This window comes from Pelodiscus sinensis, chromosome 20 (genome assembly GCF_049634645.1).
Source record: "Pelodiscus sinensis isolate JC-2024 chromosome 20, ASM4963464v1, whole genome shotgun sequence".
In the NCBI taxonomy this organism is placed as follows: Eukaryota; Metazoa; Chordata; order Testudines; family Trionychidae; genus Pelodiscus; species Pelodiscus sinensis.
The window spans coordinates 7,999,581-8,025,692 of NC_134730.1; the positions used below are offsets into that span (position 1 = coordinate 7,999,581).

A 26,112-nucleotide genomic window follows, 5' to 3' on the forward strand; every position below is an offset into this window, starting at 1 on the left:
TGTGGGAGATCATATCAAAAGCTTTGCTAAAGTCTACGTATTTCACATCCACCTACTTCCCCAGATCCACAGAGCCAGTTTACCCCATCATATAAGGCAATCAGGTTGGTCAGGCATGACTTTCCCTTGGTGAATCCATGTTGACTATTCCTGATCACTTTCCTTTCTTCCAAGTGCATCACAATGCATCACATTAAGGATCCTATTTCTGGGGACTGAGGTGAGGCTGATGGGTCTGTAGTTCCCCAGATTTTCCTTCTTCCCTTTTTTAAAGATGTGCACTACATTTGCCTTTTTCCAGTCATCTATGACCTCCCCCAATTGCCATTTGTTTTCAAAGTACATGGCTGGAGCACATGGCAATCACATCAGCCAACTCCCTCAGCATCCGTGCATTAGCTATGGCCCCATGCATCTGGGTATGTCCAGTGTCTTTAAATAGTTCTTAACCTGTTTTTTGAGGAGTGTCCCTGTGGGTGCTCCACCTTCGGTGCTTCAGCACCGCTGAGCTCAGGATTGGAGATTTGCAACAGCAGTACCCCTGACCAGCCACACATGCAGAGAGTCTGTGTGTACGTTCTGGGGAAGCTACTGCGCATGTGCAGCTGGCCCCCCTCCTCAGTTCCTTCTCGATGGCTGTCAGCTGCAGTCGCTGATCAGCAGTCTTCCTTTCAACCACATCTTTCCTCTGTACTTACTCAAAAATTATCTCAGGAATTCTTCCTAACTCCTCAGACCTTCTAGTTTCTTATTTAAAAAAAAAAATAAGAAACTGACACAATGTCGGAAAGTGAGCAACTGTGCACTAAGCCTGCATAGTCCGGCTTTCTGGGATATGCTGGGCTCATCTGGGTTTAAAAAGTGTACGAGCTTAAGGCTATCCTTTTCAATTTCTCACGGGCACATGGAGTGTATTCGCTGTCTGGGTGAACACCTCCCAGGCCATTGCCCACCCTGCCAAAAGCTCACAGCCCAATCCAGGAGATCAAGGGAGCTACAACTGAAGCTGCTCCAGATGGAGAGAAAAGCTCGGTCAATGTCTGACCTAGAGCAATCCACTCCTCCCAGACACATGTCACCTGGGACGAAGTCAGAGGTGGCGGCGCATACCAGGTCAAGCCCTAAGGACTGTGAAAATGAAAACAAGAAACAGCCCTATCCTTCCTCAGGGACTGACTCCCCATTGAGGAAGTGTGTTCCTCACAAAAATGCCGCACCGGCAACTCCGCAGATGGGTTATAACAAACAACAAACGGCAGGAACCAGCAAGGAGAAAAGCCAGAGCCCTAAACATTCACAGCACTCCTCACAGAAACTGCCTGAGGCAAAGCACAAAGCCTCAGCAGCAGCAAGGAGCCAAACAGCTGCGGTACCAGCTTCTGTGCCGAGCAGACACCACTCGCACAAGACTCTGAGCGCGAGCAAATCAATGAAGGTGGCTCTGCCAGCACCGCAAGTGTACCCAGCACTGCTCTTGCTTTATAGTCAGCTGGCATTCCCAGTTACACCGCTCTCCACACCACAAGCCGCCTGTCCCTCACAGCTACCCACCGCAATTTACAACTGCAGCAGAGCTTTCAATCACCTCCATATCAGGATTGCCTCTCTTCAGCACCGGCAGTACACCAAACGTCTCATGGTGCAACCTGTCAATTTCACCAGCCAGTTTTTATCGCCTCCTTACTCAGTGATAATGAGGAGACATTTTACAAACCATCTCATTAAAAGCACCTCTCAAGAAGCACAAAAACACACCCAACAATGGCAGATATCACCATGGTTTCCAACTCAATTTCTGCCTACCTGACCATGTTGGGACCCACGGGCAGCTTACAGGCAACAACAGCCTACCCAACCACAGCATAGGAGCCAAACACCAAGGTTATAGGCACCTAATGGCCATACCATAGAGCAATACAGCTCTGATACGGAGGAACAGGAACTGGACTATGTGGGTGAAGAACAGTGGTCTTCTCCTTCCCCGCCCACACAGAATTTCTCCGCGTCTCCAGAGGATACCATCATAACCCAGACACCAAATATGGGTGATGATTTTAAGTCATTCCAAGACCTCTTTAAAAGTTACTGACACCCTTGAGATCTCTCTCTCTCTCTCTCTCTCTCTCAGACGTGCCACAGACACAACACAAGCTTATAAAACATCCTACAAACATCCTATTATCCAAAGTTGGCCATTCCCATGAATGAGGCAATCATGTACCCTGCCAAAAATATATGACTCAAACTGGCCTAAACCACCCCCTCTTCTAAGTGCATAGGTAGGAAATACTACATTTCTCCCAAGGGGGCAGAATTTCTTTTCTCACCCGGTATCAGAAGCCGCGAACCAGAGGGGAAAACAGACAGCACGAATAACTCCATATGATAAGGATTGAAAGGTTAGACGCAATGGGGAAAAAAGGCTTATTCATTGGCAAGCCTCCAAATGAGAATTGCTAACTACACAGCATTATTAGCAAAATACACACACGAGATCTTTGACCAACTGACAACCTTTATTGACTCTCTGCTGGACAACAAGAGAGATCAATTTAAAACAGTGTTTCTTTTTGGCTGTTTCTAGACTGGCCAGTTTTTCCGGAAAATCAGCCGCTTTTCCGGAAAAACTTTCCAGCTGTCTACACTGGCCGCTTGAATTTCCGCAAAAGCACTGACGATCTCATGTACGATTCAGTGTTCTTGCGAAAATACTATGCTGCTCCCGTTCGGGCAAAAGTCCTTTTGCACAAAAGTTTTGTGCAAAAGGGCCAGTGTAGACAGCTCAGATTTTTTTTTCCGCAAAAAAGCCCCGATCGCGAAAATGGCGATCGGAGCTTTTTTGCGGAAAAGCACGTCTAGATTTTGTGGAAAAGCATCTGTGCCGATCTAGACGCTTTTTTCCGAAAATGCTTTTAACGGAAAACTTTTCCATTAAAAGCATTTCCGGAAAATCATGCCAGTCCAGACATAGCCTTTCAGACCACGGAACACTGAACAATAATATTTTTTTTATGCGGAACACCTATGAATTTTCTTCAAAAAAAAATTGTCAGACAAAAAAAGACAAAAACAAAGAAGAGGTCGCGGCACACCTGCAAGTTGTTCACGGAACACCAGTGTTCTGCAGAACATAGTTTAAGAAACACTGATTTAAAACAAACATTAAAGAGGGCACGCTAATATGCCTTACTGCCCTGCAGGCCATGCTCAACTCTGCAGGCACAGCAGCCAGATCACTTGCAACAGCTGTAGTAATGAGATGAGCCTCCTGGCTCCAGCTGTCGGGTTTTCCCAGAGAGGTTCAGTCCACCATAAAAGACCTCCCATTCGATGGTACCAGGGCCGGCCCAAGGCATTCTGGCGCCCCAGGCATAGGCATGCACAGGCCCGCCTGTGGGGAGTAGGCCCGCCCCCCTAGGGTGTGCAGGCCCACCCCTGGGGCGCACAGCACATGCGCGGCCCTGGTATGGCTGCTGGCGCGTGCGCCGGGCCATTTAGGGCGCCGTGGGGGGAAGGGCGCTGTTGGCCGGCGCTGCGGGGCCGGTGCTGCGGGAGCCGGGCACTCAGTGCCTGATGGCAGCTGTAAGAGATGCCGCGCACCTCTTACAGCTGCCATCAGGCGCCCCCCCTATCAGTTGACGCCCTGGTCAGCTGCCCGGCTTGCCCATGCCTCCGTCCAGCCCTGGATGGTACAAAGCTCTTTGCAGAGTCCAGAAATACATCTCTGCACACTTTGACGGACTCAAGGACTACCCTCAGAACCTTAGATATTCAGGTACCTGTTGTGAGAAGAAAGCAAAACAGGTCATTCCAACAATGATACAGACACACACTATTCAATCAACACCAACGTCAGTACGATAACAGACAACATCCGAGACAAAACAGGCGGAGACAGCCCATCGACCAAGCCTCTGCCCAGCAACCATCAACATCTAGGAAACAGTTTTGAAGTGTTGGTCGAGGGTCTGATAGCCCTGAAATCTCTCAGGGTATGTCTACACTACCCTCCTAGTTCGAACTAGCGGGGTAATGTAGGCATACCGCACTTGCAAATGAAACCCGGGATTTGAATTTCCCGGCCTTCATTTGCATAAGCGGGGAGCCGCCATTTTTAAAACCCCGCTGGTTCGAACCCCGTGCAGCGCGGCTACACGGGGCACGAACTAGGTAGTTCGAACTAGGCTTCCTAGTTCGAACTACCGTTACTCCTCGTGAAATGAGGAGTAACGGTAGTTCGAACTAGGAAGCCTAGTTCGAACTACCTAGTTCGTGTCCCGTGTAGCCGCGCTGCACGGGGTTCGAACCAACGGGGTTTTAAAAATGGCGGCTCCCCGCTTATGCAAATGAAGGCCGGGAAATTCAAATCCCGGGCTTCATTTGCAAGTGCGGTATGCCTACATTACCCTCCTAGTTCGAACTAGGAGGGTAGTGTAGACATACACTCAGGCAGCAATCCACTTCATCCACAGTATTTGGCAACAGACTAGCTGACTTTTATACAGCATGGTCGGCCATTACTACCGACAGGTGGGTGCTGGAAATAGTGAAAACAGGATACTGCATCCCATTCATAACCAACCCCACCCTCCTTCCCCATCCCTCTTCAGGGACCCTTTTCGTGAGATATTGCTTCTTCAAGAGGCAGAACACTTACTCAGCCTGGGGACTATAGAGGAGGTACTGGAACAATACAGGGGCAGAAGATTCTATTCTCATTATTTCCTCACCACCAAAAAGTTGGGTGGTTGGAGACCAATACTAGATCTACGCAAGCTCAACCACTTTGTCAAATACCAACGTTTCAAGATGGTCACCCTCGCGACCATAATACCTGCCTTAGAGAAAGGAGCATGGCTGTCTACCCTCGCCCTTCAGGCTGCTCATTTCCAATATATCCATACACCCAGCACACAGAAGATTCCTACAGTTTACAATAAAAAACAGACACTTCCAGTACAGGGTACTTCTATTCCGACTATCAGTATCTCCAAGAGTATTTTCAAAGGTACTGGCAGTGGTCCCCGCACATTTACACAAGAACAGGATCTCGATATTCCCATATCTTGATGATTGTCTCATAGCAAGCCACACACAGTAAGAAGTATAGCAAGCAGTCACGCTAGCACAAACACACTTCAAAAATCTCGGTCTACAGATAAACACCACAAAGTACATTTTTACCCCAATACAATCACTGGAGTTCATAGGTGAACATCTGGACTGCACGACAGCCACAGCTTGCTTGCCTCACCATAGATGGATGACCATCAAAGACCTGATAGCAACAGCACAGAACAGTCCAATCATAACAAGGCAATGCCTACAAATACTGGGGCACATGGCAGCTACAACATTCATAGTACCCTATGCTCGCCTATGCATGAGACCACTTCAGGCCTGATTACACACAGGCTATCGCCAACGAACCCACCCATTTCACAAACTGCTGTCCATACTGAACAGGATAAAATCATCCCTAGCATGGTGGACAGTACACAACAACATATGCGTGGGAGTGCTGTTCCAACATAGCACACCATCAATTACAATAACGACGGATGCCTCACTCCTAGGATGGAGGGCACACACAAATCACAAGGTGGTCCAAGGTCAATGGACTCACAAGGAAACCACATAAACTTACTGGAACTGAGGGCAGTCAGGAATGCGTGCATGCACTTCCTTCCACTAATCCAGAACAAAACAGTTCAGATTCTGACAGACAACATCACCACAACGTACTATATCAACAGGTGGGGAGGGGAGGCATGATCCTTCCATTTATGGCAGGAGGCCATGCGCCTATGGGAATGGTGCATCATACAGAACATAACTATAGTTACAACATATCTACCAGGCAAAGACAACACCGTGGCGAGTGGGAGATAAACTGATCAATGCTCACCTACCTATTCAAGATGTGGGGATTCCCAGTGCTGGAGCTATTCGCTACCCACAGGAATGCTCGCTGCCCCCTATATTGCTCCAGAGCAGGCATAGGTCCTACTCCCTGGGGGACGCATTCAACATACGATGGACGACTCATCTGTCATACTCATTCCCTCTGTTCCCTCTCATACTCAAGATCAAACAAGACAGAGCCAAAGTGATACTAGTAGTACCCAGTTGGCCCGGGCAGACATGGTATCCTTACCCGCTACAGATGACTGACCGTCCACCACACAGATTCCCACTGGTCGCGTCTCTTCTCATGCAAAGGGACCAGATTCCACACCCAGACATCCACAAATTGAAACTTCAGGCGTGGATGTTAATTGGCTGAATAACGTGGAGAGATCCATTCCAGAGGCAATTCAGGCCATACTCAAATTCCTGAAGGCCTGCAACGAGAGAGGCCTACATCCAAAAATGGAAGAGATTCAAGGCATGGTACACGAACCATACCTATGAACCCATACACATAGGAATATCGCATATCCTACAGTACACAACACAGGCCTCTCCATAAGCTCCATAAGGGTCCACCTTGCTTCTATCTTGGCTCTTCATAGCCCTATATAGAGTCACTCAGCCATCACCCGCACTTCCATCAAGCATTTTCTAAAGGGACTCCACAATACCTTTCCTCCTCGCCAGGACCCAGGACCTACATGGGACTTGAACTTAGTGCTGAAAGCGCTTATGGGGAAGCCCTTCGAGCCCCTCACTACCTGCTTGCTGTTACATTTATCGATAAAGGTGGCCTTCCTGGTAGCAATCACCTCAGCCAGACGAGTGGGGGAGATGGCAGCCTTAATGGCTGACCCTCCCCTTGCACGATATTCCACAAGGACAGGTTAATACTGCGAACCCACCCCAAGTTTCTACCAAAAGTACTTACCTCGTTCCACTGCAATGAATCTCTATACTTACCAGTTTTTTCCCAAAACCCCATAAGGATGTCAGAGGTGGTTCTCCATTCCCTCGACGTCCGTAGAGCCCTAGCCTTTTGCCTGCAAGTTCATTTAGAAGGACCCCACAGCTCTTCATTTCATCCACAGAGAGATCACAGGGGCTACCTATATCAAAACAGATTATCAGAATGGATATCGGGATGCATAAGACTGGCATATGCCTTAGCACAGAGGGAGCCACCACATACAGTGTATTCCCACTCAATAAGAGCCATTGCAGGTACAACAGCATTCCTACACGGTGTGCCCACAGAACTCCTATGCAGGGCTGCCACATGGGCTTCAACGCATACTTGCACACAGCATTATGCGCTCCAAAAATGTTCTGAGACTGATACAAGATTTGGACAAACAATACTGTCCATCACAGATCCTCACCAGCCGAAGTTCCAACCTCCTAACAAGAATACTGCTTCGTAGTCACCTAAGGTGAAGCACTCACAGGGACACTCTTCGAAGGAGGAGGAAAGGTTACTCACCTTGTGCAGTAACTGGAGTTCTTCGATATGATTGTCCTCCACACCCACCCTCCTCCCCTTTGCCTCGGGTACTACACACCTGGGTCAGAGAAGGAACTGAGCTGGGGGGCCGGCCGCACTGTGCGGCAGCTTCCTCAGAATGCGCGCACACACTCTCTGCACCTATAGCTGGCCAGGAACACTGCTGTCACAATCCTCCAAGCTCAGTGGTGCTGAAGCACCTAAGGTGGAACACTCATTGGGACAACCATCTCGAAGAACTCCAGTTACTGCACAAGGTGAGTAATCTCTTCTTTTTCCACTGAGGGCTGCCCACCTCCTTCCCATATTGGGTTGCCAAGTGCAGCAGTCTCAGAGCTGATCTTGTCTGAAGATAGAGCCAAAAAAAGCATTGAGTATTTCAACTTTTCCCATGTTATCTGTCATTAGGTTACCTCCACCATTTAGTAAGGGTCCCGCGCCTTCCCTGAACACCTTCTTATTGCTAAAGTGCCTGTAGAAATCTTTCTTGTTACCTTTCACATCTCTTGCTAGCTGCAATTCCAATTGCCCTTTGGCTTTTCTGATTACACCCCTGCATGCTCAAGCAACATATTTATACTCTCCCCTAGTAATCTGTCCAAGTTTTCACTTCTTACAAGCTTCCTTTTTGTGTTTAAGCTCACCAAAGATTTCACTGTTAAGCCAAGCTTATCACCTACCATATTTTTTTACTGCACATCAGGATGGTTTGTCCCTGCGCCTTCAATAAGGCTTCTTTAAAATACAGCCAGCTCTTCTGGACTCTTTCTCCCTCATGTTAGAGTCCCATGGGATCATGCCCATCAGTTCCCTGAAAGAGTCACGGTGTGTTTTTTCTGAAATCCAGGGTCTATATTTTTCTGTTCTTTCTTCGTTTGGTCAGGATCCTGAACTCGACCATCTCATGATACTATCCAGACCTGCTGTAATAAAATGAATAAAAAAGTTCCAGATACATCTGTCTTGTCCATCTTTTCCCCCTCCCCCCCATTTCTCTTTTGTAAATTCTGAAGGGGTGAAAGGAGTACTTAATACTAAATGAAGGGCCTCAAAAATGAGGAATAATTAATTTCATGGTACGGGGAGGTCGGGACTAAACAAAATAAAAAAAACAGGAACAAGAGTAAAGGTTATAGACATAAAATAAGATAACTGGATGGTGATGCCACGTAGTCCTCCAAACAGTGCTCAATGCTCTGTGAAGCAGTGTAAGAAGTTAGTGGATTCCATTTGGAGCTATGCTTGGATACATGAGACAAATAAGGACTGAAAATAGTCTCCACAGTCACAGAGAATGTACCTCTTGAGCTTTCTTCTCCTGATCTGAGGTTTGGCCAATGCCAAGAAGAGGCTGACTGTCTCATGTCCTTGTGAAGCCATCGACAGGGAGTATGCAAAGGAAAGCCTGTGGGGAAAAGTGAGAACTTCAGTAGGAAGTTCTGGTAAGCCAGAAGTCAGGACAGCAATGTCGTGCAATGGAGCAGAAGTTGGTAGGGAATTAATCATCTTGCTATTAAGAGAAAATAGTATTTTTTAAAAAATACTATTCTCATACTTCAATTTCATGCAGCTAGAGGAACTCACTTTTCAGTTATGTATGTTTGTTTGTTTGTTCGTTGCCCTTTGAGTGGTGGTATTTAAGTTTAAGAACTCATCAATTGGCAGTGCCTTAGTTTCTAATCCCTACTCGCCAGGTCATCTTTGTCTGTGGTCAGTGAACAAGCTTGCTGCCTTTGCTGCACCAAGATCTTCAGTCAGTCTCTGCTCCTACTCTCCCTTAGCCTATTGTCTCATTAAGTCCCCAGGTATCCTTTTATCTGATTTTTTTTCCTTGCATTTCCAGTAACTTATTAAATATTTCTGTTTCTGCTTGCCAATGGTTTGTTGGATGATCCGAGCTATATGCCCTCCAGCTGTCTTCTGAGTTGAGCCACAATGCCATCTCTGCTACTCCCACTCTGAAGATTTTATTCAATACTTATTTGTTTGGATATCTTTTCTGCTTTATGCATTGTGGTCTATTCAGCATTGGAGTCTACTTCTTGGATGTGCTGCCCTCCTTACTTGCTGTAATTTGTGGAGCCAAATGTTTATTTGCCTTAAAGCTTTTGTTTGGCTTGCTTTCTCAGCACAATAGATTTTTTTAAAATTCTGTTTTGCATTGAATCAAGCTTTGGCACTTAGTCTTTGTCAATTGTATTTTTAGGATGTCATCTTGTCCTTTAAAAGGAACACCAGTGGCTTCAAGAACAGCCCAGCCTAGCAATGCCTTTCACACATGATTGCAAACACATTATCTTGTACATAGAAGTCAACAGGAGTCAACATGTTCTGCTTAGATGTAAGATTTGCTTGAAGATATAACTCAAATGTCAGTGGGGTCTTATGGGTATTCTGGGAGAAACTTGCAATCAGACCAGAATATTTCAGAAGATCTTACCTAGAAGCAAAGGTCTAATCTTAAGTTTCATTGCTGAATATCAGAACTCAGTGTTAGCACCCCTCATAACTTCAGACGCTCTCCGTCTAACCATGGAAAAGCTACTTACTTTTCTGGAGGTAATCTGCACTGACCACCTCACAGTTGAAGTCTCTAGAACCTATTGGTTTATTAGCCAACCAAATTGATGGTATTGAATACCAGATCACCAAAAGAAGTGATGCTTCCACCAGAGTGCCAAAAGTAGACGATTCTGAAAGAGGCAGTTTCCATAGGATACCACCACCAAATTGCTTGTTCCAAGCAGCTTCAGTTCCCCCTCTCCATGTGTGTGCAACAGATTAAGTTCCATAAGTTTTTTGTGTATTGTTGAGTTGCTCCATGTACCTTTTTGGCTGAGATTGTCTTTAAGGGACCATTATCATCTTAGATGCCCAATTCCAAATTTGTCCAAAGGCAGAAATATCAAAGGGCCAATATTGATAGATACCTGTATTGAGCTGCCTCCCACACTTCCTGAATCCTGTTCTTGATGAGTTGGTGAAGAATAAACTGTTAGAGAAAAAAATGTGTCTTACAACGTGAGTCACAAACTAAGCTGTGTACTCCACATATTAAGAGCTTCATGCTCAAGGTATCTCTTGGCAGACTACAAACTGCCAGACTCATGGAACTGCAAACAGATCTCTGAGATTTATTGTATCATACAGTTTGCTACTGAAAGATGGTTTCCTGACTGTTTCGGCATCAGAGTCAAGCATGTTAATGGACTTGTCTTCAGCATCACCTCTGCTGATTTCATGATAAACTCACCTGATTTCACTCTCTCCTTTTTTTGACTTTTCATGACATCTTCCACATTGTGCCATTCATACCAGTAACCCCCAGTTCTGACTCACACCACCTATATGTTTCTTCCAAAACTGCTTTTGGAACCTGGGCTGTGTCTAGACTGGCATGATTTTCCGGAAATGCTTTTAACGGAAAAGTTTTCCGTTAAAAGCATTTTCGGAAAAGAGCGTCTAAATTGGCACAGACGCTTTTCTGCAAAAGCACTTTTTGTGGAAAAGCGTCCATGCCAATCTAGACGCGCTTTTGCGCAAAAAAGCCCCGATCGCCATTTTAGCCATCGGGGCTTTTTTGCGCAAAACAGTACTGTGCTGTCTACACTGGCCCTCTTGCACAAATGATTTGCGCAAAAGGGACTTTTGCCTGAACGGGAGCAACATAGTATTTCCACAAAAAGCACTGATTTCTTACAGTAGGAAGTCAGTGCTTTTGCGCAAATTCAAGCGGCCAGTGTAGACAGCTGGCAAGTTTTTCCGGAAAAGTGGCTGATTTTCCGGAAAAACTGGCCAGTCTAGACACAGCCCTAGAGTATCTGGGGAATCACATGAAATTCTGTCTTATTCAGTACTATTTTGCTCACTAAGGGTACGTCTACATAGCAGGGCAAAAGTTGCATTAAGCTATGCTTTGCTGAAGTTGAAATAGCTTAATTTGGCTTTTGGTGCTGTCTACACAGCAGGAAAGTTGAAGGAAGAACACTCTTCCTTCGACTTCCCTTACTCCTTGTGAAATCAGGGTTACAGGAGTCAGAGTAAGAAGTCCTGCAGCTTAATGGCTTGCTGTGTAGATGCACTCAAAAGAACAGTTTTTCACCTTTATTGAAGAATTTGGTGCCTAAAAGATTTGATGCTTTCAACATGTTCCATAAATCACTTCTCTGCCCAGATTAACACTATTACTCGGGGGTGAATAGTAATGAGTTTCTCCCTCCTCAGTCATGCGCTCTCTCTTTTTGTGCCAGGTGTGTCTACTGGGTTGAACAATTTTTTAAAGTTCCTCTCTTTAGGGGGGTCATATTCTGATCTTTAGTTTATATATGTATGATTTTGGTGGTTGGACTTTTTAAATAATGATTTAGTCACTCTCTCACACTTCATCCCTCCTTCCATCCATGCAGCTTCTCATTCAGTGGGGGTTTTTTGTTTGTTTTTATTTTGAAACCTCACTCAAGCTCTTTAGTAATCCCTGCGTCTTTAAATATATCACCTTGCAAAATTTGCTCACATCTGTCTGCTTCTGAAGTGTGATTTCTCTCCACACTTCTATATTTTATTTTATCTGTGTAATATTTTTACATCCTTTAGAAGGGGTTGGGGTTTTGAATTTACTTTAAAATTGTCTTACTTTTGAAATTGATTTGTATGAAAAGCTATGTTTTTCTATACAAATCCAGTACTGTTTAAAAGGCCCTTTGAAATCAAGTAGTAGCAGTTAGGTGGCATGGGATGTATGGGAATCTCATGTGAAACTGTCAGTATCTCATACAACTGAAAACCTTAGCACAAGAGGATTTCTGTTCTTATTCATTTGGCATATAAGACTCAAGAAAGAACCCCAAGAAAGATTTTCAAAGAACTGGAAGTAAGTATCTTTGCCTTACTGGCCACCGGAAAGGCTTCTGTGCTGTCCAACCAAAAGAGTTGTCCTTAGATGCTTACAATATTGTTAACTCCTTTGAGAAAATACTGAATTCCATATTGATTTCATTGTTTTGTGGGGAGTCAAATATAAGAAATTGTACTAATTGGCTAGGCAATATGGTGGTTGAATTTGGGAGGAGTGTACAAATATTTTTTAACAAGATTATTACAGATGGACTGAGGAAAGCCAAGTTGGCTGTGACTGGATGGTCCTAAAGTTTAAAAAAAAAGTTACAGATCTCTGGGTCATCAATATAAGACTAGCCTATCCTAGTTTGGTGGTGACAGAAGTCCTTAATGTTTATTGAATTAAGTGTCTTAAGTGAAATGAGTTTACCTCAGTTCCATTTCTAGAAAATAAATACTCCTCATCAAAACAGCATACTTACTGTAAAACTTAGAAAAGTAACCAACACTCAAATTAAAATAGCACTGAACTACACTTGCCATTTGATTGTTCCAATTTGGGGTTGAAGCACACTATTGAAGTTTGGGTTGTTAGTAGGTGACGTGTCAGCTAATCAGACCACATCTGTTCTGAAAACTGAAAAATTCAATTTCTATAATAGTCATTCTAGAACTGTCACCAGCTCTGCAGTTGCTCTAAATGTTTTTTTTTTTTTTTTTTTTTTTTTTTTTTTTTTTGTGAGTGTGAAAATAGGGCAATAGATATTTCTGCTTTTGGCAATATTTATTAATCTCTCTGGCAGCACATTTGTATGGCCAGAAGCTATTACTTGAATAGAACATGATGGCACCTGGAAGAAAGAACACACAAGTTACTGCAAATTGTCTCTACTTTAAAGAAAAAAAGGATTAACACATCTCCATGACCTAGACAGGAGACATTTTTGAACCTGTTACTGTCATACAAGCTGCAGTTGTTTATGTAGTATGACTGATGTCCAGTAGAATGTAAAACATCTTGAGCTGAAAGGTCTTGGGGATAGTATTAGAAAATGGCAGTGTCCCCTTCAGGATATTCAAATACCAAATCAGGTGTCACTTTGACTGATTATAAACAAACTTTTCCTTTGCATCAAAAGACAACAGTGAAAATTCATATTTACAGAGTAATTTAGAACACAAAGTTTTTTGAGAATTCCCATCGTTAGATCCTTTATCTGTGTTTGTGCTGAGAGGATTGGTCCCCTTTGTGAATTCAGGATATTTCTTAATATCTAGCAGTCTTCTGAGTGAGTAGAAAAATGTCAGTTGATGTTTTCTCTTTCCTATAAGAAAGCCTGGCTTTAGCAAGTGAATGCATTGGCTGAAAAATATTCCACTCAGTTAGTTATTATCTCAGATACAATGCAAATTTAAGGATTATTTTTTGCACAATTTTGGAGTTTTATTTGGTACACAAAGTATTTAATTATGCTTACAGTGAGGTTATATTTGCCCTGCAGTTCTTCCTGGGTATGCTTCTCTTTCAGTTACTTTTTGTCTTCTGCTTCTTGGCACTTGGCACTTTAATTGCATTACCAGGAAGAGTAAATACTTAGGATACAAGTAGTTTTTAAATGTCTTTTTGTGTTCATATGTGTATATATACAGAGAGCAAACAGCGGAACACAAATATTAAAACAAGGTCACAAGTCTTATCATCCAGTTGAAACTCGATTGGAAAAGATTAAAGCATACATGCTTTCTGAACAGCTGAGTTGTGATTTGGAACTGAACCCAGACTAGTGATCACATAACATTCTGCTAAAGAACTTGTAAAGTGAGCTCTTTCTTTGGTTCTAGCTTTCCAAACTGCATGTCACAAATGGGTGCTGTATTTCTCTGATGGTGTCGCAAACAAAACACAGGGAGAAGATCTGAAATTTGCTCAGCCATTTCACTTTCCATTTTTTATTCTGGTTCTGAGAGGAGAGAATAGACTTAATGTGAAAGCAGTTGTATGGCAGTGATCTGATCCATGGAGTTGCAGTTGCCATGGAAGTTGTTTTACCGTGTTTGTACTAGATTTTAAACTTAGCATAAATACCACTTCCTACTTGCTTTGTATGGGAAATGTTTCCGTACATTTGAAATGTGCAAAAGTAAAGAAGAGCAGTACCTTAATCCTGTTTCTCTTTTTTTTTCTTTCCTCCTCCTCATACTTTTCATTCCCTATTACTCATGCCTTTTTAATATTTTGATTTTTTTCAATTTATCCATGCCCTTTTATATTCCCATGGGAAATTGTTTTGTGCTCTGTCTGCTTATGGACACTGCACACAGCTCACCCTTTCTTTCTCCGATCAGGATGGCGGCCTAGTGGAAGAGCCCACTACTTCACCATTTTTGCCTTCACCAAGCCTGAAGCTCCCCCTTTCAAACAGTGCACTCCCTAATCAGACCCTGGGCGGGATTGCCTCAGGGCTGGGCATGCAAAACTTGAATTCTTCTAGACAGGTAAGGTTGTTTGGAGTGATCACGATATGAATTTCAGCTCTCTTGAACTTACTACTAAAGGAATTTCTGATCCTTTTTTCAGTTTAAAGCACCACTTCCAAAATTTATTCATATGAAATGTGATTGTAAACATTTCACTTGAAAGGCCACAGTTTCACTGTGGTTGCCATAACCTGAAACTTACACATCCATTTAGAAGAGAATGTAGCACTACAGATTTATCATACTAGAACATTGTATTTTGAAGTACAAAGAACTTTATATAGAGTATATTTGACTAAACCTTAAATGACTGATATGTTTTTATATTTTAAGGTGTTGCTGATCGCCAGAAAGTTTGTTTTAAATAAATATTCTTCTAATTAGCCTTCACTGGGGTTTGATTATTCAGAGATGATATAATCTCATTCCCATATATATCAAGTTTTCCTCCCATTTTCTGAGAGGAGATACTTTTACCTGAGGACAGAAAGCTTGTGCATATCTTTAGTGAGCATGACTAGCAGGCTCAATGGCAGGAATTGCATGTCTCATCTGCCTTGTTGGAAGAGAATTTGAGGAACTGAAAATAAAAGGAGGGGAAAGTAAGTGGAGTGAATACTTATAAACAATGAGTGATTGTAAGTTCATAAATTATGGCTAATCGTGAAAAGAAAGAAGAATACAGAAAAATCCTATAGCCTTCTTCTGTGGCACTGATTATAAAAAGGTAAAATAGAAGTGTATTGGGGCTGTATGGAAACTAGTTAGATGATTCAATTCATGTATGTTGATATGATTTTAGTGACTTCATTCTTCTGCCCCTTCATATGGTCACCAGGCACGCCTATCAGTGGAGGGGGACAAAAGTAGCAATTGCCCCAGGGCCTGGTAATTCTAACATGGCCAGGGCACTTGTCTGGTACTGCAGCAACAGTGGCACCCAGAGCTCCAGGTCCCTTAAATTACCGCCAAGCACTATGCCATATACTGCCAGCAGCACTGAGGGCTGGGTTGAAGCACACTATTAAAGTCTGGGTTGTGAGGAGGTGACATGTCAGCTAACCAGACTGCATCTGTTCTGAAAACTGAAAATGTCAATGCCCAGAGTCCGGCGTGGCTGTCAGCTCTTCTGATGGTCACAGAAAACTGTTTTGCAGATGATTTTATTCTTCAGTCCTTGGATGACATCCTAGAGTCCATACCAACTTTATTTTGGAAAATATTCAACCTTCTGGTGCCAAACAACCATACAAAACTTTAGCAAGCTCGGAATGTCAGTCTTAGATTTATGTCTATTACTTATGTGCCAGATTCTAAACCAGAACATCAGTAAAACTTTTCTTATCTTTGAGAGTAAAAGATAGCACAAGCATGTCATTGTCATGGAATCTGTGGAATATTGCATCTAAATTAAATCATCTTTCTTGTCATATGTAGATACCGAGTGGCAATCTGGGTATGTTTGGCAATAGCGGAACAGCACAAGCCAGGACCATGCAACAGCCGCAGCAACCGCCAGTGCAACCTCTTAACTCATCCCAGCCTAGTCTTCGTGCTCAAGTGCCTCAGTTTCTATCCCCTCAGGTTAGACTGACCTACATAGCACTGAAAACCCAAATCTTTGTTTCATAATTACAGTATACTGAGAAGTACACTTTCAATATGAAAAAATCTCTAAGTAAACATGACTAAATTATTTGGACCAACATGCAGCATTCCAGCTCTGGGAGGGAGGAGGAGGAGCAAGGATGGAGCACAAATTGAGTGATTCACAGCTACTCCGAAAGTCCGGAGAAGGATGGGGGAAGAGAAGGAAGTGTGGGGCTTCAGTGCCCCAGTATGTGAGAGGCTCATAGGTGAGGGGAGCAGCCAAGGGGTCCACACACCACAGGTGGAGCCCCAGTAAGCTGCATGCAGCCCACGGGCTGCAGGTTGCCCACCACTATTTTAGGGTACCACAGGGCGGCACCTTGTTTTTGCAGATACAGATTAATATGGCTACCCCTCTGAGAGAAACTCTTTATTTTCTTTATTTCTATACCTATCAGAAAAAGCAGGGGACTGGACTCGATGACCTCTCGAGGTCCCTTCCATTCCTAGTACAGTAATTCCTCATTTAACACGTGCCCGCTTAACACATTTTCGCGATAGCACGATTTTTTTTTAGGGAACGTTTTTTTGAATTACACGACCATCCCCGGAATAACACAATTTCCCCAGCCGGCCTGTTGATGGCGGCTGCGCCAGGCTTCCCCCACCTCCCTGCAAAGCAGCGTAGGGTTCGCTGCCCGCCGTGCTGTTCCCCACTGACTCCCCCTTGCCAGATGCCTTGCCCCCTTTCCTTCGCCCCCACTTGCAGGCCGGTGGCTGGGTTTGCCCAGCCAGTTCATCACTGACAGCTGTGCAGGACTTCCCCCGCTTCCCTGCAAAGCGGTGGAGGGTTCGCTGCTTGCCGTGCCATTCCCCGGTGGACCCCCCCCCCTTGCCAGATGCAGTGCGGGTCCCAGCAGACCCGTCACAGGGGCATACTCCCAACCCAATCCCCCTTCCTTCTCCTCCCCTTCCCTTCCCCAGAGCCAAACACCTCCCCTCCCTGCTGCAACTCAGTCCCCTTTCTCCCACAACCTTATGTCCCAGTTCCAACAGACACCACCCCTTGAAACGCAACACCCACCTTTTCCATTATTTTCAATGGGAAAATTGATCCCGCATAACACATGTTCACTTAACACGATCATTTTCTGAAACATATCTATAGTGTTAAATGAGGAATTATTGTATTCTATTAATTTATTTTATGATGTGTGGCTCTTACTATTTACATACCTTGATTAAATCTGATGTGCTCTATTCTGTTCCCCAGGTTCAAGCACAGCTTTTGCAGTTTGCAGCAAAAAACATTGGTCTCAACCCTGCACTATTAACCTCGCCAATTAATCCTCAGCATATGACGATGTTGAACCAGCTCTATCAACTGCAGCTGGTGAGTTAAAAAGCACACAGCAAATGAGATGTATATCAGACTTGAAGACATTTCTTCAGATTTGTACATCATATTTAAAATAATAAAAATGTCAGCTTAGTTTTAAAATGGAAAGGAACATTGATTTTGGGGGGCTTTAAGATAGTTATTGCTTTTATAGTTACATATTCTTTAAGATATAAAATAGTTTTGTTTTTCCTGATGCTCCTTAATTGATACAGTAACTAATTTTCTGTATTGTCAGTTAATGCTAAGGACATTTGTCCTTTTCGTGTTAGTAACTATAACTAGCAAGTCAGTTGTCTCCGTTTTTTATGTGTGTTATAAATAGCACTGGTAATATTTGGTTTGGTGATGTCTTATTTACAAATATTATTTGGGGGCTATAGATTTTCCTTTAGTCATGCAGTTTGTTATTGTGAGGACTAAAGCTTCTGATTTATTTTTAAAAATTATTGATGTTAACACTTTACTTTCACTCACTGAATGAAATCCTCCGTATTACAGTCTTAATTACCATTATTAGTCTATCACTGCCTTTCTCAGTTTTAAAGAGGACAATTAGATTCACACTCTTTAATAAATGAGCAGTGCAGTCCTTGAAAAAATGCTCTCAAAACTCAAAATTTCATGACCACATTCTTATAATTACACTAATTATGATTATTTCTCAACTAGTCCCACTAAAATCAGACACATAGCTTTTGGAGTAAAGTCCTGTATGACTTCATTTTGTTTTGTTTTAATCTGACTAAATGTCAGAATTTTACCATTGTTTGTACAACACTGAAGAACATTAATTCACATTATTGTTTGGATAAATAGTTTTCATAATTTCCCTTAACATTTTTTTCTTCTGGTTTTATTAATCATGCAAAGAAACTCACATTCCCATCTTTAAGTGAATAATTATTGAGTCCTGCTCATTATCAACAGTTAAGCAAAAATATATTTATCCTTTCAAAAGTTCTTTTTAACCAGACAACATACTTTTCCTGCAGTAATCCTCTTCAGGAAGCCAAGAATATTGCAGTTTGCATTTATAAGTATATAAAAAATGAAGGAATCTCAAGAGAATATCTAGTCCAGTCTCTGCACTGAGGCAGAATGAAGTAAACGAATACCATATCTGACAGGTGTTAGTCTAACCTAGTCCTAAAAACCGCCAGTAATAGGTATTTCACAACATTCCTTAGAAGCATATTCCAGTCCCTACCTATCTTAATAGTTAGGTTTTTTTTCCTAATCTGAAATCTCCTTTGCTACACATTAAAACCATTATTTGTTGTTCTTTCTGGAATTGTCATTATTTATCTCCCTGTTTGCAAATTGATTATTTAATAATTTGTTCTAGTATCTTTCTAGGTATTGAAGTTAGGTTGACAGATCTACTATAGTTCCACAGTCGTCTTTGTTTCCTTTTTTTAAAAATAGGTCCTATTTTTGCCATTCTCCAGTCACATTGGACCTCATTTGTCCTCCATAAATTCTCACAGATAATCTACCATATCTGTGTGTCAGTTCCGAGATTGTTTCGCTTGATCCTTAAATACTCTTAGATCAGTTTCATAAGGCTTGTATTCCTTCCCTTTGTTGTTAATATTAATTGTGTTAAGTACCCTGTCATAATTTACCTTTTTAATGAAGACTTCAGCAAAGTAGGCATTAAGTACCTTATCCTTCTTGTTGTTGGCCATTATTACCTCTCCTTCCCCATTAAGTAGAGGACCAACACTTTCCTTATATTTTGTAACTTACAAGCACTCTTCAGACAAGTATTTTTTTTTAATGTATGACTTTTGACCTTCCTTGTTCCTGTTTGCAGGCATATCAACGTTTACAAATCCAGCAGCAAATGTTACAGGCTCAGCGTAATGTTTCCGGGCCTATGAGACAACAGGAGCAGCAAGTAAGTTTAACTTGCCAACTTGATTTCAACATTAGATTCTGGTTTCAGCTACCTATGAAGATATTAGTTCATTACACCAAATCAATGTAGCTTTAAGTAAATATATTGCATGAATTTATATTGAGAGAGAAAAATACCAGCTGTACTGGGTACACGTCTACCTTTCTCAAATTTAAAAATGCTTTTGAGTTTTTCATTCAGTTAATTCTTTGTTTCAAAGGTGCTGGATGTTGTGTTGATTCATTTTAGAAATTGGTGCAATGTGGTTTGTGTATCTTTTTACTATCTACCTTTTGCTGATTTTTGTTTCTTTTGGTGACAGGTTGCACGTACAATCAATAACATGCAGCAGCAGATCCAGCAGCACCAGCGCCAGCTGGCCCAGGCCCTGCTTATGAAGCAGCAGCCTCCCCCTCCACATCTGTCTTTGCACCCCTCTGCAGGCAAATCAGCCATGGATAGCTTTTCATCCCATTCCCAGGCTCCCAGCCTACCTGACCTGCAGACCAAAGAGCAACAGTCTTCACCGAACACCTTTGCTCCTTACCCTCTCGGTAAGTGTTCTTTCATTTAAATTACCATTTACAAAAGAATGGAAATAGTGTTTATTTGTTGAATTATTTCATCTTCTCAGACACCTATCCTTTGCTCTAGATCAGTGGCTTTTCATTTGTGGAAGCCTAATGATTTATAGAATCCTAGAACCATAGAGCTGGAAGAGACCTTGGAAGGACATCGAGTCCAGCCCCCTGCTCTAGGCAGGACCAATCCCAACTAAATCAACCCAGCCAGGGCTTTGTCAAGCCAAGACTTAAAACACCTCTAGGGATGGAGACTCCACTACTTCCCTAGGTAACCCATTCCAGTGCTTCACCACTCTCCTAGTGAAATAGTTTTTCCTAATAACCAACCTGGACCTCTCCCACCACAACTTGAGACCATTACTCCTTGTTCTGCCATCTGTCACCACTTTCTCCATCCTTTTTGGAAACTCCCTTCAGGAAGTTGAAGGCTGCTATCAAATCCCCCCTTACTCTTTGCTTCTGCAGGCTAAACAGACCCAAGTCCCTCAGCCTCTCCTCATAGGTCATATGCTCCAGCCCGCTAATCATTTTGGTTGCCCTCCATTGGACCCTCTCCAATGCATCCACATCCTTTTTGTAGTGGGGGGGCCCAGAACTGGACACACTACTCCAGATGTGGCCTCACCAGAGTCAAATAAAGGGGAATAATCACATCTGTAGATCTGCTGGCAATGCTCCTCCTAATGCAACCTAATATGACATTAGCCTTCTTGGCTACAAGGGCACACCATTGACTCATATCCAGCTTCTTATCCACTGCAATCCCCAGGTCCTTTTCTGCAGAACTACTACTTAGCTGGTTAGTCCCCAGCCTGTAACAATGCTTGGCATTCTTCCATCCTAAGTGTAGGACTCTGCACTTGTCCTTGTTGAACTTTATCATTTCTTGTGGCCCAATCCTCCAATTTGTCTGTGTCATTCTGGACTCTATCTCTGCCCTCAAGCGTATCTACCTCTCCCTCTAGCTTAGTGTCATCTGCAAACTTGCTGAGGGTGCAATCCATCCCCTCATCCAGGTCATTAATAAAGATATTGAACAAAACTCGTCCTAGAACCGAACCTTGGGGCACTCCGCTAGAAAACCGACCGCCATCCTGACATCGAGCCGTTGATTACTACCCACTGGGCCTAGCCTTCTAGTCAGCTTTCTATCCATCTTACCGTCCATTTATCCAATCCACATTCCCTTACCTTGCTGGCAGGAATATTGTGGGAGACCGTATCAAAAGCCTTGCTAAAGTCAAGGTATATCACATCCACTGACTTTCCCATGTCCACAGAGCCAGTTCCCCATCATAGAAGCTGATCAGATTGGTCAGGCACGACTTGCCCTTTGTGAATCCATGATGACTATTCCTGATCACTTTCCTTTCTTCCAAGTGCCTCAAAATGGATTCCTTAAGGATCCCTTCCATGATTTTTCCAGGAACCAAGGTAAGATTAACTGGCCTATACCATAATTTAGCGAATATACCCCACATTTTTTTCTAGTTGAGTAAAAAAAATCTTGTATACCCCGCGCACGAATATAACCCGTGGGGTATATTTGCTGGGGGTATATTTACGGTGCACAGGAACTGGGAGGGTGAGCACTCCCCCGCCCGGAGACTGGAGTCTGGCGGCCAGGAACCAAGGGATGAGCGCTCCCCCGCCCTTCCTATGGCTGCGCAGGAACCAGGGAGAGAGCACTCCCCAGACTGGAGGCTGGCGGCTGTGTGGCCACAGGAAGAGGCGACGGAAAGCTCACCACCTGGTGAGTGTAAAAAATTCTGTATACACTGCACCTGGGTATACCCCGCGGGGGGGCTGCAGGGTTTGTAAAAATGAATATAACTCACAGGTTATATTCGCTAAATTATGGTAGTTCACTGGATCGTCCTTCTTCCCTTTTTTGAAGATGAGCACTACATTTGCCTTTTTCCAATCATCCGTGATCTCTACCAATCTCCATGACTTTTCAAAGATAATGGCCAAAGGCTCCTCAATGACATTTGCCAACTCCCTCAGTACTCTCAGACGCATTAAGTCCGGACCCATGGATTTGTGTACGTTTAGCTTTTCTAAGTAGTTCCTAACCTGTTCTTTATCCACCAAGGGCTGTCCATCTTCATCCCATCTTGCATCACATAGCGCATTAGTCTGGGAGCCAACCTTGTCCGTGAATACAGAGGCAAAGAAAGCATTGAGTGCTTCAGCTTTCCCCACATTATCTGTCACTAGGTTACCTCTTTCATCCAGTAGGGGTCTCACACCCTCTCTGATCACCTCCTTCTTGTTAACATGCCTGTAGAAACCTTTCTTGTTATCCTTCACATCCTTTGCCAGTCGCAATTCCAATTGCGCTTTCGCCTTCCTGATAACCCCCCGTCATTCTCGAGCTGTACATTTAAATCCCTCCCTGGTCATTTGTCCAAGTTTCCACTTTTTGTAAGCTTCCTTTTTGTGCTTAAGTTCACCAGGGATTTCCCCTGTAAGCCAATTCTACCATGTTTGCCTTTCTTGCTACGCATTGGGATGGTGTCTTTCTGTGCCTTCCGTAAGACTTCTTTAAAATACTGCCAGCTGTCCTAGACCCCTTTCCCCTTCATGTTAACATCCCAGGGGATTCTGCCCATCAGGTCTCTGAGTGAGTCAAAATCTGCTTTTTTGAAGTTCAAGATGTGTATTTTACTACTCTCTTCTCTTCCTTTGGTCAGGATCCTGAAATCTACCATTTCATGATCACTGCTTCCGAGGTTGTCATCCACCTCTACTTCCCCTATTAGTTCCTCCCTGTTTGTGAGCAGAAGGTCAAGCTGTGCACGGCCCCTGGTCGGATCCTTCAGTACTTGTACCAAGAAGTTATCCCCAACATTCTCCAAAAACTTCCCGGATTGCCTGTGTACTGCCGTATTGGTCTCCCAACAGATGTCAGGGTGATTGAAGTCCCCCACTAGAACGAGAGCCTGCAATCTGGAAGCTTCTCTCAGTTGTCCAAAGAAAGCCTCATCTACCTCATCCACCTGATTCGGTGGCCTGTAGTAGATTCCATCCACAACATCACTGCTGTTGTTTGCACCTCTAAACTTAACCCATAGTCTCTCAACAAGTTTTTTCCCCCCTATATACTAGAGTTCTGAGCAATCATAGTGCTATCTTACGTATAGTGCAACTCCTCCTCCTTTTCTCCCCTGCCTGTTCTTCCTGAACAGTCTATACCCTTCCATGTCAGTGCTCCAGTCATGTGAGTCATCCCACCAAGTCTCTGTTATCCCAATTAAATCATATTTCTTGGACTGGGCCAGGGCCTCCAGTTCTTCCTGTTTGTTGCCCAGGCTTCTCGCATTAGTGTATAAACACCTCAGATAACCAGTTGATTGCCCTATCTTCTCCATTCGATTCAGGGAACCTCCTTTCTTGCTCGTTCCTTTTTGCATTTCTTCCCGGTATCCGACTTTCCCACTCCCCTCAGGGTTTTGGTCACCGTCCCCCAACTAAACTAGTTTAAAGCCCTCCTTACTAGGTTTGCAAGCCTGCCCACGAAGATGCTCCTTCCTCTCTTGGTTAGGTGGATCCCTTCTCTTCCTAACAATCCTTGTGCCCGGAACAAAATCCCATGTTCGAAGAAACCAAAGCCCTCTCTGCGACACCACCTGCACAACCACGCATTTACTTCCTCAATTCAAGGATCCCACCCAGCCCTTTCCTTTCAACAGGGAGGATGGACGAGAACACCACTTGCGTTCCGAATTCCTTCATCCTTCTTCCCAGCGCTACATAAATTGCAGTAACCCGCTCAAGGTCATTCTTGACAGTATCGTTAGTTCCTACGTGGAGAAGCAGGAAGGGGTAGCGATCTGAAGGTTTGATCAGCTTTGTAAGCTTCTGAGTCACATCCTGAATTTGAGCTCCCGGTAAGCAGCACACCTCTTGAGATTCCACGTCCAGACGACAGATGGATGGCTCAGTCCCTCTTAGTAGGGAGTCCCCGACCACCACCACCCATCCCTAGGACTACGCATCCCATGCCTTCCAGTAGATGGTGTTCCCTTGCAGTTTCTTCCTTGTGAGGTTCCATCCAAAGCATTCACCACTGCAGAGCCTGTGGAGAGAGCCTGAAAGCGATTACTTACCTCTATAGCATTGGGGGATTCCCGTGCTGGCCTTTTTCCCCTTCTAGAAGCTACATGCTGCCAGTTCTCTTTCTGGTCCCGTACTGGTCTCACTGGCTCTTCCACCTCCCGTGCTTGCAGGATTAAACACTGCCTTCTGTCGAGGAAGTCTTCATCCTCTCTGATCGAGCATAGGGTTGACTCTTGGGCCTCCAGTCCTCTAATTTTTTCTTCCAAAATGGCGACCAGGTTGCACTTAGTGCAGATGAAATCCGTTCTTTCTTCCGGGAGGAAGACAAACATAGCACATGCTGTGCATGTATCAATAACAGACCTATCACCATCCATCCCTGCTGTCCTGGAGAAAGGATTTAAAAGAAAGGCAATTTATGAATTAAGGTGTGGACCCTTTTGGAAATCTTATATATTTTCTGTAGAAAGCCCGTGGAGTACAGGTTGAAAACCTTTATTCCCACCACTGTACTAGTCCTACACCTAGTCATCATCATAACCTACCTCAGCCCACTCTCCCAAAAGCCTGAGACAAATTCTGAACTTAGCAGCATACCTAGAAAGTTAATTCTTGGTTCCAGTACACCAAATAGAGGAAAAAGTTTCAAAGTCAAGGATCTCTTCCAAAAAATGCCCTACCAGCTAAGGATGTGAATGTTTTACCGATTAACTGGTGGGGGCTGAAGCAGCTCCCCACCAGCAGTGGCTGGAGGGCTGCTCTAGCCGTGCAGGCTGGAGCGAGCCCCCCTGTTTGCCCACTTTTAATTGGTTAACAAGTTAAACATTATGCTTAACTGATCAGCCAATTAAAGGGGATATTACCTTCCCACTACCAGAATCACTACTATCTTCCTCTGGATTACAGTGCTTTAAATGTCAATATCTTTATTTTTATCAGGAGAATATAATGTTGTTACGAACCAATTGCATTGTAACTGGACTATATAGTTGTCCTAAAATTTGCACCAAAAGGATATTAAAGATGGTCCTGTATTCAAGACAATTGACTGGGATTCAGGAGATCTGTATTTTATTTCTGTCTGCCCTAGGCTTTATAGGACTAATAATTTAGCTGTGCCTCTAAGCTTTGTAAAGAGAGGCTGATAATACTTGACTATGTTACAGGCTAGCTGAAATAGTATAATAATATTTGCTATATACTAGGATGATGATCACCACAAGGTTTAAAACATTACGGCTGCATTTTTGCGCATGATTTTGCGCAAATACTTTTAACAGAAAAGTTTTCCTGTTAAAAGTGTTTGCGCAAGAGAGCGTCTATATTGGCATGTGCCTTTGCGCAAAAGATTTTTTTTGCTCTCTTGCACAAGAAAGCTCCGATGGCCATTTTAGCTATCGGGCTTTCTTGTGCAAGTAATTAACGTGGCTGTCTACACTGGACCTCTTGCACAAGAATACTTGCGCAAGAGGGCTTATCCCTGAGCAGGTGCGTCGGAGTATTTGCACAAGAACCACTGATTTTGTACATTACAAAGTCAGTATTCTTGCGCAAATACTCGCCGCCGGTGTAGACAGGCGGCAAGATTTTGCGCAAAAGAGATGCCGAGTGCTTTGGTCTTATTTAGTCTGCAGAAGAGAAGAGTAAGGGGGGATTGATAGCAGCCTTCTACTTCCTGAAGTAGATTCCAAAGAGGATGGAGAGAGGCTGTTCACAGTAGTGATGGATGGCAGAACAAGAAGCAATGGTCTCAAGTTACAGTGGGCAACGTCAAGGTTGGAAGTTAGGAAAAACTGTTTCACCAGGAGGGTGGTGAAGTACTAGAATTCCACGTAGGGAGGGG

The 26,112-nt window shown here is 43.6% G+C and overlaps 1 protein-coding gene across 7 annotated transcripts in view; it reads left to right on the plus strand.

The window, feature by feature from the left end:
• Positions 1-26,112, plus strand: part of TNRC6C (trinucleotide repeat containing adaptor 6C) — a 344,243-nt gene that overhangs the window by 249,274 nt on the left and 68,857 nt on the right. For all 7 annotated transcript variants that reach the window (XM_075903558.1, XM_014573581.3, XM_075903557.1 and 4 more), the window contains 5 exons: positions 14,600-14,749; positions 16,169-16,315; positions 17,595-17,714; positions 19,540-19,623; positions 19,946-20,177. In XM_075903558.1, the coding sequence (XP_075759673.1) occupies positions 14,600-14,749; positions 16,169-16,315; positions 17,595-17,714; positions 19,540-19,623; positions 19,946-20,177 (733 nt within the window). The remainder of the gene's footprint in view (positions 1-14,599; positions 14,750-16,168; positions 16,316-17,594; positions 17,715-19,539; positions 19,624-19,945; positions 20,178-26,112) is intronic.